The 16,815-nt window shown below is 41.0% G+C and overlaps 1 protein-coding gene and 1 pseudogene across 1 annotated transcript in view; both read right to left on the minus strand.

Annotated features, from left to right (window-relative positions):
- Positions 1-15,740, minus strand: part of LOC105481972 (heat shock cognate 71 kDa protein pseudogene) — a 54,807-nt pseudogene extending 39,067 nt beyond the window's left edge.
- LOC105481975 (dynactin subunit 6) overlaps positions 1-16,815 on the minus strand; it is a 61,665-nt gene that overhangs the window by 17,548 nt on the left and 27,302 nt on the right. Inside the window, exon 7 of the mRNA XM_011741776.2 lies at positions 1-15,774. This exon is cut by the window's left edge and continues 17,548 nt beyond it. Coding sequence (XP_011740078.1) covers positions 15,733-15,774 — 42 coding nt within the window. The 3' untranslated portion in view covers positions 1-15,732. The remainder of the gene's footprint in view (positions 15,775-16,815) is intronic.

Raw genomic sequence — 16,815 nt, forward strand, 5'->3', positions numbered from 1 at the left:
GTGACAACTAGCCTCAGTGAACATGCTTTTGCAAACCAACCAATCAATGTCAGCCTTTGCTTATGAAAATCAGCTAATAAGAAAGGATTTGGGGCGGGTGTGGTGGCTCACACCTGTAATCCCAGCACTTTGGGAGGTGGGTGGGTAGATCACTTGAGGCCAGGACTTCGAGACCAGCTTGGGCAGCATGGTAAAACCCCATCTCTAACCTGTAATCCCAGCTACTCAGGAGGCTGAGGCAGGAGAATTGCTTGAACCTGGGAGACAGAGGTTGTAGTGAGCTGAGATCACACCACTGCACTCCGGCCTGGATGACAGAACGAGACTCCATCTCAAAAAAAAAAAAAAATTAGCTGTGCAAGGTGGACATGGTGTCGGGCACCTGTAATCTCAGCTACTCGGGAGGCTGAGGCCTGAGAATCACTTAAGCCAAAGAGGCAGAGGTTGCAGTGAGCCAAGACCACTCCACTCTAGCCTGGGCAACAGAGCGAGACTCTGTCTCAAAAAAAAAAAAAAAAAAATGGATTTGCTTCATTAGAAACACCTCCAAGTGACAACAAATCAATGTTATGTCTCACTTATGTGACCACACTTCTTCAGATGATGTCAACCTATGTATATCTGTGAACTTCTCAAAAACCCTAAATGAGATCAGATCAGCAGTCTGGTCTGCCCCTGGAGACCACGCCTGACCAGTGTAGTAATATAGTTCTCCTTCATTATAGAAGCAATAAATTCAGTTTTGCTCTTTTATTTCAGGTATTGAGTGCTAGTTTCATCATTCTTTAACAACTCTGATATGGAAATTTTTTTAAAGGTAAAATTCACATAACAAATGTCTTAGTCCATCCAGGTTGCTATAAGAAAAGACTTTAAGAGGGATAACTTAGAAACAACAGAAATTTAATTCTTACAGCTCTAGAGGCTGGGAAGTCCAAGATCGAGGTACCAGCAGATTCAGTGTCTGGTGAGGGATCCTTCCTTGTAAGGTGACTTCTATGTGTCCTCACATGGCAGCAGGGGCTTGCAGGCTCCCTCAGGCCTCTTTGTGAGGGCACTAATCCCATTCATGGAGGTGGAGCCCTCATGGCCTAATCATTTCCCAAAGACCCCACCTCTTAACACTGTTGCATTGGAGATTAAGTTTTAGCATATGATTTCCAGGGAAACACAGGTTTGGACAATAGCAACAAAATTCACCATTTTAAACATTTTACAGCATACAATTTAGTGATATTTTAGTATATTTACAATATTGTGCAACCATTATCCTTATCTAATTTCAGAATATTCTCTTCACCCCCAAGGGGAAGCCTTGTACCTTCCAGTTTCCTTTTCTGTTCATTCCCTGTCAATGACTAATCTTTCTGTCTTTATAGATTTGTTTATTTTGAATAGTTCATATAAATGGAATCGTACTGTATGAGGCCTTTTGGGTCTGCCTTCCTTCACTTAGCATGTTTTCAAGGTTCATTTATGCTATAGCAAGCATCAGTACTTTGCTTGTTTTTATGGCCAAATTATAGTCTACTGCATGAACACAGTACATATTTATTTATTTATTTAGTTAGTTTTTTGAGACAGGGTCTCACTCTGTCACCCAGACTGGAGTGCAGTGACACCATCTTGGCTCACTGAAACCTCCACCTCCTGGGTGCAAGTGATTCTCCTGCCTCAGCCTCCCGAGTAGCTGGGATTGCAGGTGTGCTCCACCAAACCCAACTAATTTTTGTATTTTAGTAGAGTCAGGGTTTCACCATGTTGGCCAGGTTGGTCTCAAGCTCCTGACCTCAGGTGACCTGCCTGTCTTGGCCTCCCAAAGTGCTGGGATTACAGGCATGAGCCACCATGCTGGGCCTATACTACGTATTTTTAACCCATTCATCTGTTAATGGACACTAGGCTATTTTCTACCTGCAGCTGTTGTACATAATGCTTCCATAAATGTTGGGGTACACATATTTGAGTTCCTTTTTCAATTTTTTGGGGGTATTTTACTTATAAGAAAAATTGCTGGGTCAGCTGGAATATCTATGTTTAATTTTAGAGGAACTGTCAAACTTTTTCACAGTGGCTGTACCATGTTTCTTCCCACCAGCAATGAGCAAGAGATCCAATTTTTCCACGACCTTGCCAACAGGTTATTTTTCATTGTTTTGAATACAGACATCTTAGTGGGTGTGAAATGGTATCCTGTGAATTTGATTTGCATTTCCCTAATGCCTAATGATGTTGAGAATTCTTTGGTTATTTGTATACCATCTTTGGAGAAATATTTATTCACGTTCTTTGCCCACTTTAAAACTGGGTTGTGTGCTTTTTTGTTGTTGAATTGTAGAGTTTCTGTATATAATCTGAATGTTGTGCCCTTATCAGACATGATTTGCAAATATTTTCCCATTTTGTGCATTGTCTTTTCACTCTCTTGATATTTTGATACAGAAAAGTTTTTAATTTTGTTGTTGCCTATGCTTTAGCATCATATCTGTAAGTCTTATATGCTTTTTGTTCTTTCATCACTTCCTTTTTAAATTTAGTTGATTTTGTTTGTGTGTGCTACGATTTTAATTACCTTTTTCTTTCCACATATATAAAAGTTATTTTCTAACTGGTTACCTTGGGCACTACAACGAACAACTTAAACTTACAACAACCTACAGTAATTAACACTAACTAGTGTTAATAAACACCAGTTTGAATAGTATACAAAAACTGTGCTCCTATACATCTGTATCCCTTTCCCTTATATTGTTATTATCACAGATTACATCTTTATACATCGTGGGCCCATTACTAGAGATTCATAATTATTGTTTTATATATTTGTCTTTTAAACCATATAGGGAAAAAAGAGGAGTTACTAAACAAAACACAGTAATACTGGATTTTGTATTTACCTATGTAGTTACCTTTACCAGTGTTATTTATTTCTTCTATGGCTTTGAGTTACTGACTAGTATTCTTTCATTTCAGCCAGAAAGATTCTCGTTAGCATTTCTTGTAGGGTAGATCTAAAAAAAAATGTGGAAATATCTTAATTTATTCTTTATTCTTGAAGAATAGTTTTGCTGGGTTAGAATTCTTGGTTGTCAAGTCTTTTATTGTTTTCGTTTTTATTTTCTCAAGACTTTAGATGTGTTATCCTACTGCCTTCTGGTCTCTGTGGTTTCTGATGAGCAATCAGTTGTTAATCTTGCTGAGGATCCCTTGTATATAATGAATTGTATCTCTCTTGCTGCTTTCGGCATTCCATATTTGTCTTTGGGTTTTGACAATTTGCCTATAATGTGTCTTGGTGTGGATCTCTTTAAGTTTATCCTGCTTGAGTTTCTTGGATGTGTTTATTCATGTCTCTCCTCAAATTTGAGAAGCTATTATTTCCTAAAATATTTCCTTCAATATTTTTCTTCCTTTATTAAATCTCTCTTTGGCACTCCTATGATGTGTATATATATTGACATGCTTGATGGTGTCCCAGAAGTTCCTTGGGCTCTGTTCATTTTTCTTTCTTCTGTATTTTCTGGTCCTTAGACTGGTTGATTTCAATTGCTTTATCTTTCAGTTTGCTGATTCTTTCTTCTGTCTGCTCAAATCTGCCATTGCATTCCTCTAATGAATTTTTCATTTCAGCTATTGTAATTTTTAGCTCCAGAATTTCTATTTGATTCTTTTTTACTATTTCCTTATTGATGTTCCCTATTCATTCATACATTATTCTCCTGCTTTCCATCAAACATTTATTGGTTTCCTTTAACCTATTGACTATATTTAAGAGAGTTAATCTGACATCTTTGGCTAGTAATTCCAGTGTCTGGGCTTCCTCAGGAATGGTTTCTGTCAAACTCTTTTTATCTTGTGAATGAGCCATACTTTTATGTTTCCTTGTATGCTTTGTAATTTTTTGTTAAGAACTGGATATTTTGAGTATTGCAATGTGGTAACATTGGAAATCAGTTTCTCCTCCTCCTCAGCGATTGCTGATTTTTGCTTTTTGAAGGCTGCTGCTGTCCACTTGCTAACTGACTTTTTCAAACTTTTTTTTTTTTTGAAAAGTGTGTATTCACAGTTGTGTTCAGTCACTGAAGTTTCTGTTCTATTATCTATCTAGTCATCCAGTGACCTGACAAAGATTTCTTGACGTGGTTAGCTCCCAGAATGGAAAAAAAAAAAATTGTCACCTTAAATATTCTAATGGATGCCACCAGGTAAAGCCATTACAGCTCATGAAGGCTGAATACAAGGCGAGTATTAGAGAGAGAAAAGCAGATTAGTGGTTGCCAGGGGTTAGGAGGAAGGAGAATAGGAAATGACTGCTAAAGGATATGAAATTTTTTTTCTGGAGTGATGAAAATATTAAAAAATAATATTTAGATAGAAATGATGGTTACATAACCATCATTATTAAAAACCAGATAATTTTTTAAAAGGTAAATTATATACCAATAAAGCTGTTACAGAAAAATCTAAACTGGATATTTCAAAGGCATCTCAAACTCAGTGTGTCAAACATTAATTTTTGTTTGTTTGTTTGTTTGAGACAGTCTCGCTCTGTTGCCCAGGCTGGAGTGCAGTGGTGCAATCTTGGCTCACTGCAACCTCTGCCTCCCAGGTTCAAGCGATTCTCCTGCTTCAGCCTCCTGAGTAGCTGGGATTACAGGTGCACACCACCACGCCCAGCTAATTTTTGTATTTTTAGTAGAGACGGTGTTTCACCATGTTGGTCAGGCTAGTCTCCAATTCCTGATCTTGTGATCCGCCCGCCTCAGCCTTCCAAAGTACTGGGATTACAGGAGTGAGCCATTGTGCCTGGCAAACATCAAATTCTATTCTTCAATATCAAACTTTGTTCTCTTCTGGTGATCTCCAATGCTTAGTGAGTGTATCACTATCCATCTACTTATGCAAAATAGAAACTCCTAGGGTCATGCTTGCCACCTGTCTCTCCCTTCCCTTAATATTTAGTTCATCCCTGAATCTTATCAGTTTCGTCTCTTAGTTACATCTTTAATTTTTCCACTTGTCCATATCTTTATTGCCACATCCCAAAGCTGCCATTATCTCTTGTTAAACAAAGCTTTTTCTCTGGCCTCATATCTACGATCATGTGTCACTTAACAATGGGGATGAGTTCTGATAAATGTATCATTAGGCAATTTCGTCATTGTCTGAGTATCACAGAGTGTACTTACACAAACTAGATGATATATCCTACTATATGTCTAAGCTATAGCCTATTGCTCCTAGACTACAAACCTGTATGCACGTTACTGCTCTGAATACCACAGGTGAGTGTAACACAATGGTAAGTACTATATTTTTATACAACTAGCAGCCCAGTAGGTTTGTTTACACCAGCCTTGCCACAACACATGAGTAATGTGTTGCACTATGATGTTCCAATGGCTATGACATCACTTGGAGATAAGCATTTTTCAGCTCCATTATAATCTTATGAGACCACTGTCATGTATGTGGTCTGTCATTGACTGAAACATTGTTATGCAGTGCGTGACTGTACACGTATAATATGCTCTTGCCTCTTTTCAGTTAACCATCCCTACAGCAGCCAGCAATGTTGGGACCAGGCAGATGCTTACTGCATCAGCAGAGCAGGACACTAGAAAATTGAGGCAAAGTTTTGATATTTTGTAACAGGACACAAAATTTCTGCAAGTCACAGACAACTCAGTTCACTCTTGCTTAAATAGGGAGAAAATGTATTATCTATAAGAACTAGGCTCTATGTTTGGGCTCAGCCAAGTCTTGAAGCATCTAGATGTTTTATATCTTTGCATTCTGTTGCTTCCCCTCATGGTGGTAAGGTGGCTGCCAGTTGCAAATAGGCAACATGTTCCCCTATTCACACCCAGTGGAAGAAGGAAAACCTCCCCCAACTGTGAAATGTAAGTTCTTCCCTTAGCTTGTATTAGGCAAATTATATATGCGCCTGTGGATCAGGGAAAGGCCAAATATTCATTGGAATGGACTGATTAAAGTCAATCCATGGATGGGTGGATAGCTGAACAAAATTGAAGATCTGTTAGGAAGAAGAAAGTGAGGTGCTATGGTCTGAATCTCTGTCCCATCCCCCAAATTTATGTTTGAAATTCCATCCCCACGATGGTGGCATTAGAAGGTGGGGCCTATGCCAGGCACGATGGCTCACATCTGTAATCTCAGCACTTCAGGAGGCCGAGGTGGGTGGATCACCTGAGGTCAGGAGTTTGAGACCAGCCTAGTCAACATGGTGAAACCCTGTCTCTACTAAAAATACAAAAAATTAGCCAGGTGTGGTGGCACATGCCTGTAATCCCAGCTACTTGGGAGGCTGAGGCAGGAGAATCACTTAAACCTGGGAGGTGGAGGTTGCAGTGAGCTGAGATTGCACCATCGCACTCTAGCCTGGGGGACAAGAGTGAAACTTGGTCTCAAAAAAAAAAAAAAAAGAAGAAGGTAGGGCCTTTTGGAGATGAATAGGTCATGAGGATAAAGCCCTCATGAATGGGATTAGCATCCTTATAAAAGAGACCCAAGGAAGATTGTTTGCCCTTTTGCCATGTGAGGGCACAGTAAAAAGATGGCCTTCACCAGATATCAAAACTACCAGTGCCTTGATCTGGGACTTCCCGGCCTCCAGAACTGTGAGAAATAAATTTCTGTTGTTGAAGTCCCTCAGTCTATGGCATTTTCTTACAGCAGCTTAAATGGACCAAGACATGGAAGACAGATGCTTGTCCTTGATCTCATATGACTCTTCTTCGGTGCAGAGCTTTAAAAATACAGAAGAGGCCACATATCTTGCAAAGAGGAAGGCAGCCTTAGCAAAATATCATTTACAACATGAGAGATTTCACCCTTAATTTTCAACATTCAAAACTGAAAATGCACTTGATTTTATGTGGGACAAACAAAATTTAATAATTGTAACTTAGTAAAGAGTTTTTTAATTTTTCTAATTGCATTATGATAAAGTTAGAACGTAAAGAATGCCCTCTGGGGCAGGGTGTTGTGGCTCACACCTGTAATCCCAGCACTTTGGGAGGCCAATGAAGGAGTATGGCTTGAGCCCAGGAGTTAGAGACCAGTCTAGGCAACATAGGGAAATCTTGTCTCTACAAAAAGAATTTAAAAATGAGCTGGACATGGTTGTGCATGCCTATAGTCCCAGCTAATTGGGAGGCTGAGGTGGGAGGATCATGTGAACCTGGGAGGTCAAGGCTGCAGTGAGCCATGATAGTGACACTGTATTTCAGCCTGAGTGAGAGACCTTTTTTTTTTTTTTTTTTTGAGCTGGAGTCTCATGCTGTTGCCCAGGCTGGAGTGCAGTGGCGCGATCTCGGCTCACTGCAAGCTCCGCCTCCTGGGTTCACGCCATTCTCCTGCCTCAGCCTCCTGAGTAGCTGGGACTACAGGCGCCCGCCACCGCGCCCGGCTAATTTTTTGTATTTTTAGTAGAGACAGGGTTTCAATGTGGTCTCGATCTCCTGACCTTGTGATCCGCCCGCCTCGGCCTCCCAAAGTGCTGGGATTACAGGCTTGAGCCACCGCGCCCGGCGAGACCTTTTCTTAAAAAAAAAAAAAAAAGAAGCCATCTGGGATTCAATATGGTCATTTTTTTTTTTTCTGATTACAAAGTCTACTGAACATAGGGGCAAAAGTTCACTGGTTACAGCAACCAAAAGTAGAAGTCTTCCCTTTCGTGCTAAGCATTTAAGCAAGATATATTACACATCCACAGCAATGCCAGGTAGCCTTAAGTAAAAAGGGAACATATTTTAGGCACAGTTGCAGGGTAAGTTGAAAGACTTGAAATTGTTCTTTGAACTAACAGGCATAGATACTGACATGGTTTGGCTGTGTCTCCACCTAAGTCTCATCTTGAATTGCAACTCCCACAATTCCCACATGTTGTGGGAGAAACCTGGTGGAAGGTGATTGAATCATGGGGGTGGCTCTTTCCTGTTCTGTTCTTGTGATAGTGAGTTGGTCTCGGTCTCAGTCTCATGAGATCTGATGGTTTTAAAAACAGGAGTTTCCCTGCACAAGTCCTCTTTTCTTGTCTGCCGCCATGTGAGATGTGCCTTTCACCTTCTGCCATGATTGTAAGGCCTTCCAGCCATGTGGAACTGTAAGTCCAATAAACCTCTTTCTTTTGTAAATTGCCCATTCTTGGGTATGTCTTCATCAGCAGTGTGAAAACAGACCAATACAGATACATTAATGATGATTAAGTCCTAAAAATCTATTCTATTACAATCAAGCACAGTTAGCCTACAGATAAGGGATGCCAAAGTATAATCTTCATAAAAATGAGGTTATTCATTTGAAAGTATACATGTATCACTGACACTGAGGATGTGTTGAGGCCCAGGCAATTCATTTCCTTATACCACTGTTTGGCAGCTCCTGGAAATGTACTGTAGAAATTCTGATTCTTCTTCTTCTTTTTTTTTTTTTTTTTTTGCAATAGAGATGAGGTCTGGCTGGTCTCAAACTCCTGGGCTGAAGCAATCCACCCACCTCAGCCTCCCAAAGTGCTGGGATTATAGGCATGAGCTACAGAACCCGGCCATCCTGACTACACAGTCAGAATCTGTAGTTGGTTGGTTAAAGAAAAAAGTCAGCTATATGGGGTTTCATAAAATTATAATGTATATCTTCAAAATTTTATTTTTAACTTAAAACTTAAACAGGTTTATCTACCCATCATTCCTTTGATGTCAGGCTAAGACCTCTGCTTTGCGTGTAGGCCTGCTGACAGGGGGCTGCACAGAGGACATTGATTAGCACAGCAAGCAGCATTATCAATTTCAGCTTCAGTAGAATGAGGACTCAAGACACTTGTGAAGCAAAATGAGGGCAAAGTCCTATATTTTAACATTTCTCTCTCCCTCCCAAACATTCATGGTTGTTTTGCCCACACCTAATTCCACAGCATTTTTTTCTTTAACAACATGTCTTTATCAGGCCTTTCCCAAGTTTTCAATTTATTTTCATAGAGATTATTCTCTTCACACTCATAATTGTTTGATTTTGGTAATACTGAATTAAATTACATCGTTAGTGAGTACAACTTGCATAAACAAGTTTTGGAACAAATACAACTGACTTTTTTTTTTCTTTTTTTTTTGAGACTGATTCCTGCTCTGTTGCCCAGGCAGGAGTACAGCGGCGCAATCTTGGCTTACTGCAGCCTCTGCCTCCTAGGCTCAGCCAATCCTCCTGCCTCGGCCTCCTGAGTAGCTGGGATTACAGGGACCCACTACCATGCCCAGCTAACTTTTGTATTTTTAGTAGAGATGAGGTTTCATCATGTTGGCCAGGTTGGTCTTGGACTGACCTCGAGTGATCCGTCCACCTTGGCCTCCCAAAGTGCTGGGATTACAGGCCTGAGCCACCATGCCTGGCCAAATACAACTGATTTTTGGAAAGCATACAACTCAGGGAGAGTGGTGATTAGCCTACCAAGGAGCAGACGACTTCCTAGTAGGGGAAATTTGGGTTCTGAGCATTAGGCATTATTTTTCACAGAGAGCAGAGACTGGCTCAAAAGTCTGAACCATACAGGTAGCTAACGAAAGCTGAGTTAGTTTAAGAAATGGAAAATCTAGGCCAGGCATGGTGGCTCACGCCTGTAATCCCAGCACGTTGGGAGGCTGAGGCAGGAGGGTGGCTTGAGCCCAGGAGTTCAAGACCAGCCTGGTCAACAGGGTGAGTCCCTGTCACTGAAAATTTTAAAAAGGAAAAAAGAAAGTCTAAATTCAGGGACTTAGCACCACTCAAACTTTCATGAAGGTGAGCAATGCTGAAACCCTGTGGAGAGGAATGCTGACAATGAAGGCTTGGGCAATCCATTCTTGGCTGGGTCTCTAGGGGGCCTGACAATGCTTCTCTTCTCAAAGCCTGAGCCTCCATTTGCATGTGTTTAGTGTCACGAACCTAGTCCCAGCTAAATGCTCTAAAATATTTAAATACAACACCCTTTAAGGGAGACAGGAAAGGAACTGCTCCTAGTTTTGTTCAATAAAGTATTAAAGTCTAAAGTATCCTTAAAATGGGTCGGAAGGAGCGATGGCTCATGCCTGTAATCCCAGCACTTTGGGAGGCCCAGGCAGGTGGACAACTTGAGCCCAGGAGTTCGAGACCATCCTGGGAAACATAGGGAGACTCTATCTCCACAAAAAAAAAAAATTAAAAAATTAGCTGGGCCTGGTAGCACAAGTCTGTGGTTCCAGCTTCTCAGGAGGCTGAGGCAGGAGGATCACTTGAGCCCAAGAGGTTGAGGCTGCAGTGAATCGTGTTTATATGCCTGCACTCCAGGCTGGGTAACAGAGCCAGCCTCTGTCTTCAAACAAAAATAAATAAAACTCTCCAAGAGCACCCATTTGCTAGACACTGTGGTGGTGGGAGGGGGGATTATACTGTCTACTGGTGCCCTCTTGTGTTAAAATAGCGGGTCTACATGGGGATTATGAAGCTTTAAGAATGCATCTATCTGACAGATCTTCTTTTACTTTGGATTGCACATTAAAAATTAGCCCCAAAACAATTCAAGTGGTGGTGCTCGAGGTGGGGCCATGGAATCAGAAGTGTTTTCTCCCCACCTCCTAAACTGTGTAAAATGAAATTATTAATGTATTACTTTTACCAGCAAAACACACACACACACACACACACACACACACACACACACACACACACAAAAAGAACAAAACACCACCACAAATTACCACTACAGTTAATTAGTTATAACAAGCAGACCCAGACTGGGCACAATGGCTCACACCTGTAATCCCAGCACTTTGGGAGGCTGAGGCAGGAGGATTGCTTGAGGCCAGAAGTTCAAGACCAGCCTGGGCCATATAGCAAGACCCTCTCCTCTATAAAAATATAAAAGATTGAGCTGGGCATGGTGGCACAGTCCTGTAGTCCTAGTTTCTTAGGAGGCTGAGGCAGGAGGATTGTGTGAGTCCAGGAGTTTGAGATTGCAGTGGGCTATGATTGTGCCACTTGCACTCCAGCCTGGGCAACAGCAAGACCCTGTCCCTTAAAAAACAAAACAAAACCCCAAGCAGACCCAATTTAAAGTTTTGTATGGAATGACCTGGAGCCCCAGCATCGGGTACCCCTTTGGGTAATTCTTATTGAATTCAATGAGAAGATCAAACAACTCTTTTTAAATGTCCCTATTGTTTTGCCAGGTAGGAGTGAAGAGTATTTTCCTTCAGCCCTCCTGAAGTTTCAATTAATCCAAGTCTATGAAATGAACTGACAAGAGACTGATTAAGAGAAAAGGGACACACATTTAGTACATGTGTTACTGGAAAGGGATCCCCTTCCAGACCGTAAGAGGGGCTTCTCGGATCTCGCACAACAAAGAATGCAGGGTGAGTCCATAGAGTAAAGTGAAAGCAAGTTTATTAAGAAAGTAAAGGAATAAAGAATGGCTACTCCATAGGCAGAGCAGTGGCATGGGCTGCTTGACTGAGGATGCTTATAGTTATTTCTTGATTATATGCTAAATGAGGCGTGGATTATTCATGAGTTTTCTGGGAAAGGGGTGGATAATTCCTAGAACTGAAGGGTCCTCCCCTTTTTAAACCATATAGGGTAATTTTCTGATGTTGCTATGGCATCTATAAACTGTCATGGCACTGGTGGGAGTGTCTTTTATCATGCTAATGCATTATAATTATAATGAGCAGTGAGCACGACCAGAGGTCACTTTGGCCGCCATCTTGGTTTTGGCAGATTTTGGTCGCCTTCTTTACCACATGCTGTTTTATCAGCAAGGTCTTTGTGACCTGTATCTTGTGCTGACCTCCTATGTCACCCTATGACTTAGAATACCTTAACCCCCTGGGAATGCAGCCCAGTAGGTCTCAGCCTCATTTTATCCAGTCCCTACTCAAGATGGAGTCCCTCTGGTTCAAACACCTCTGACATGCATGGAAGCATCACAGGAAAGTGAGTCCTCAATACCCAATGAGATTTAGAAGCTATATCCCCTTCTCCATAGGGGAGAGGGAAGTGGGGAATGTAGGCAACTTTTGGAGGAAAAGTAAATAGTTTTTAGGGGAGGTGAATGGAGACAAAGAACAGATAATGGTGTGGGATGAAGTTCATCTGGACTCTGGATGTGGTGTTTGACTTTCAGTCTCTTCCGTGATGAGTTTACTCTTCCTTGGTTGATGAAAAAACAAGGGAAGGGATAGAATACAATTGTGTTCTCTTCTGGCAGATCTTTAGGTAGATAAGGAAACCTCAAAGAAAAAACTCTTCTGGCCTCTGCTGATTCCCAAGTACCTTCAATATAAAATAATCAGCATACCAAGGTGCCATATTTGGGGGTGATATCCCCTGGACTCTTTCGGTCTCATTTAGTTGAAGAACTTAAAGACAGGCAAAGCCTTTAGGAAAGGTGAATCCACATCTGTTTTCCCTGTTTGCATTTAGGAAGCCCACTGAATTATAGAGTATCTACCTTAAAAGGTTTAGTCTTCCAATAAAGCAATGGAGAATGTGCTTAAGATCATGAACTCTGGAGCCAGAATGCCACTTACTAGCTGAGTGGACTTTTGGCAGTTACTTAACCTCTTTGTGCCTCAATTTCCAGTTCTGCAAAATAAGGATAGTAATATCACCTACCTCATTAATATAGTTAAAGGAAATAATGTGCAATTAATGAGTTACATGTAAACTGCTTTTAACAGTGCTTGGTATGTAGTCAGCTCTATGCAAGCTTAATGCGATTTTTTAAAAAGTCAGACTTGACAAAGTATATTAGGGTTAAGAATAGTTCTTGTATTATTTCTCCCGCTCAGTATTCTTATCTTTCAAGGTTTTTGTTAATAATAGTTTCTGTTAAGCCTCAACAAGTTAAACTGATGCTTAATGAAATTTATGTTATATTTAAGGGAAAGTAAACTAAATTTCTAAGAAGATAGGTGTGGCAAAATAAAAAATATTTGGTCTTTGTCCCTGGTCCCTGGCACAGTTTCTCAAGCCCTTGGAAATTACTGGGTTGGTTGTTTGTTTTGAGATGGAGTCTTGCTCTCAGGGGGAGTGCAGTGGTGCCATCTTGGGTCACTGCAACCTCCGCCTCCCGAGTTCAAGCAATTCTGCCTCAGCCTCCCAAGTAGTTGGGATTACAGATGCCCACCACCATGCCTGGCTAATTTTTGTATTTTTAGTAGAGATGGGGTTTCACCATGTTGGCCAGGCTGGTCTTGAACTCCTAACCTCAAGTTATCTGCTTGCCTCAATCTCCCAAAGTGCTGGGATTGCAGGCATGAGCCACCATGCCTGACCAGAATGTACTGTCTTTTGTATGCTAATGAGAACATATGACTAGAGGATCAGAACTCTCAGCCCTGACCCACAAACTCCAGGGAGGTTACAGGGACTACAAACTGAATCATAAAAACTCCTGAATGATTAGACTTGGAAAGCTTCCAGGCTAGTGCTGTGCTGAGAGGCTGACGTGCTCAAAGAAGGAATGGAAACCCTGTGCCATCCCATCCCATCTCATGGCCTTGGCATTTCTTCCTTTCAGCTGTTCCTGAGTTGTACCCTTGTAATACATCTGCAGTAGTAAACACACACTTTCCTGAGTTCTCTGAGTCATTCTAGAGAATTACTGAGCCTGAGGGATCATGGGAATACCCCAATTTGGAGTTGGCTGGACAGAAGTATGGGTAGTTTGGGCACCCTATTTGGTGCTGACGAATGAAGTGGGGGTAGTTCTATGGGAATGTGGGGTCTGGGCTAACTCCAGATAGCATCAGAACTGTACTGAATTGCTGGACATTCAGTTGGTGTTTGAGAATCGGTTGCTGGTGTTTGAAAAACCACACATTTGGTGTCAGAAAACACTACACAATGGGGTTTCGAGTGGATAAGATGACCTCTGATGACGTCATGTGCCATGGCAATTAATATACAGCAGTCCTTCCCAAAGTCATCTTCCTCCCAGTGTGGAGACTCTCTAAAGAGATGCTGACAGTGCACTGGGAGAAACCCAGATGTAAATGGATGTGTGCGTACATGCTGGGGTTTAAAAATATGAGCATGGGCTGGGCACGGTGGCTCACGCCTGTAATCCCAGCACTTTGGGAGGCGGAGGTGGGTGGATCACCTAAGGTCAGGAGTTCGAAACCAGCCTGGCCATAACATGGCGAAACCCTGTCTCTACTAAAAATACGAAAATTAGCTGGGCACAGTGGCACACGCCTGTAGTCCCAGCTGCTTGGGAGGCTGAGGCAGGAGAATCACTTGAACCCGGGAGGCAGAGGTTGCAGTGAGCCGAGATCATGCCACTGCACTGCAGCCCGGGTGACAGAGCAAGACTGTCTCAAAATAAATAAATAAAATAAAAAATAAAAATAAGAGCATGAACTCTTTGATGCCATTCCCTCCAAAAGGTAGAGCCTAATTCCCCATCCCTTCAGTGTAGAATGGACTTAGTGACTCAATTCTAACAAATCAAATTCAGCAGAAATGATCGTGTACAACTTCAGAGACTAGGTCATGAAAGGCCCTGTGGCTTCCGTCCTCTCTGGGATCACTCATTCTGGAGAAAGCCAGCTGCCATGTCAAGAGAACACCCAGGTAGCCTTGTAGAGAGGCTCATGTGATGACGAACTAAGGCCTTCTGGCAACAACCATGTTAGTGCGCCATCTTGGAAATGGATACTGCAGCCCCAGCATCAGCTAAGACACACACAGATTCTTGATTCTCAGAAACTGAGTGAGCTAATAAGATGTGTGTTGTTTTAGTTATGGGGGTAATTTGTTACACAGCATACATAACTACTACAGTGTGTCCTTATGGATGAAGTGAAGTTTCATCACTGTTTCCAGACCTTACACTATTCAATTGGCGAAGATCCATCATCTTGACCAAACAGCTAGTGCCAGATTGCAATAAGATGATTTGATAAAATGGTTTCTCTTTTTTCCCTGTCCAGTTACTACCTCATGTCACATGGATGTCTGGGTTCTCCTAATCACTTAGCTTATTTGTCTAGAATATTTGGGATATAGTTTCAGTATAGTCTCAAGTGAGACAGAGTGCCACTAGGAGAAGGCTGACAGCCTGGCTATGCAGAAGCCCCAAAGAGTGAAGTCTGCAGTCATCTGTCTGAGCTTTGGTTCTCTATCTTGAAGAATCAGAAACTATGTTTCATTAGAATATTCAGAAATTCATAGACTAAACTGACAAACTTAGGGGCAGAACCACACAAAACAAAATTCACGAGACTGACGTATAAACCAGAGAATTTCTCTAAATTTACTATGTGCAGAATGAAATTTTGGTGCCCTTATGCAGAATTCTCCCTCTTCCTGAACAATAATAGCTTAAAGGCCATATTAACAATCAGAAGATGGTTCAGTTAGACTTGTAATTAGTGCCAAAAGAAGTGGCAAGTCTCAAGGTATGTTCTCCCTAAGCCACATACCTTGGGTCTTGATAAACTAGTCCTAACTGAAGTAGAGAACACTTTGGGTCACTGAATTACTCACATCTCTTGGATGCAGGACTTCCTTTTCATGGGTAACACTGTATACACACTGTCATATTTTGTTTCTTCAAATCCCATTTTGGTGAGTTGATAATTTTGGTTATTTTCTTTCCTCAAATGAGTTAATATCATGTAACAACCTACAGTGTACCTGGGAAGCATTGAGACTCTCCTCACTATGTGTTGATTCTCTGGTGGTTTCTTCTTATCAAGTCCTTAGAAGGTATCTCACTGTTGCCCCACATAGTACCTGTGTAGTTTGGAAAGGCCATTTACTTAGCATATCAGAGCCTGTCCAGAGAGAATACATTAGAACCACTATAGAATTTCAAAGACTGTCTTGTAATTTCTGATTTCTTTTATCTAGAATATTTCCATGATCAACAACATTCTGAACTGATCACCAGGGGGTTGAAAAATGAATAAATAGCAGTCAACAGAAATAGGGCATTTATGTTCTCCTTTTCAAAAGCTCAATGTTTCATCCACTACAGTATAGTTTTCCAAGTTTAGTCGTGAGTATTCTTACCAAAATCATTCCAATTTCGAACAATTGGGCTAATTTGCGCTGTCAGATTCAGAAATTCAAAAATATATTTTTCTCTATTCACAATTAAAAATTAAATTTTGAGTCAGGAGTTTGAGACCAGCCTGGGCAACACAGCAAGATCCTGTCTCCACAAAAAGTTAAAAACCATAAAAAAGCCAGGCATGGCGGCTTATGCCTGTAGTCCCAACTACTCAAGAGGCTGAGGATCACTTCAGCTTGAGGAGGTCAAGTGATCCATGCGAGCAAAGATTGTGCCACTGCACTCCAGCCTAGGTAACAGAGTGAGATCCTTGTCTCTAAAATAAATAAATAAAAATTAAATTTTGAGAAAATATCTTAGTATTTTAGTATCTCAGTATTAGTCAATACCTACTAATTCAAAAGTTGAGAAGTATGTTCCAGTAAATGTATACTTGAATTACTTTGAAAATTTGGAATTATAAAATTCTCAACATCTTGCTCACTACAGACAATAGAATAATAAAGCTCAATGATCAGTGATTAGTACTATGCTAAAATATTAACAATTTCAGAAACTTGTATAAATTTCAAAATTTCTTTTCGTTTCATTGTCCTCAGAAACCCAAGAATGCCACTCATTTGTATTCTACTGAAGACATCTTTCCCTGATTACTTTTGTTTTACCAAAAAGAAAAAAACTGTATTTTTCTTAAAAACAAAGTGAAGTCTAAATTAATTCAATAGCTACTGAAATTTCACCTGAAATTTTAAACAGCTACA

This window comes from Macaca nemestrina, chromosome 8 (assembly GCF_043159975.1).
Source record: "Macaca nemestrina isolate mMacNem1 chromosome 8, mMacNem.hap1, whole genome shotgun sequence".
NCBI lineage: Eukaryota > Metazoa > Chordata > Mammalia > Primates > Cercopithecidae > Macaca > Macaca nemestrina.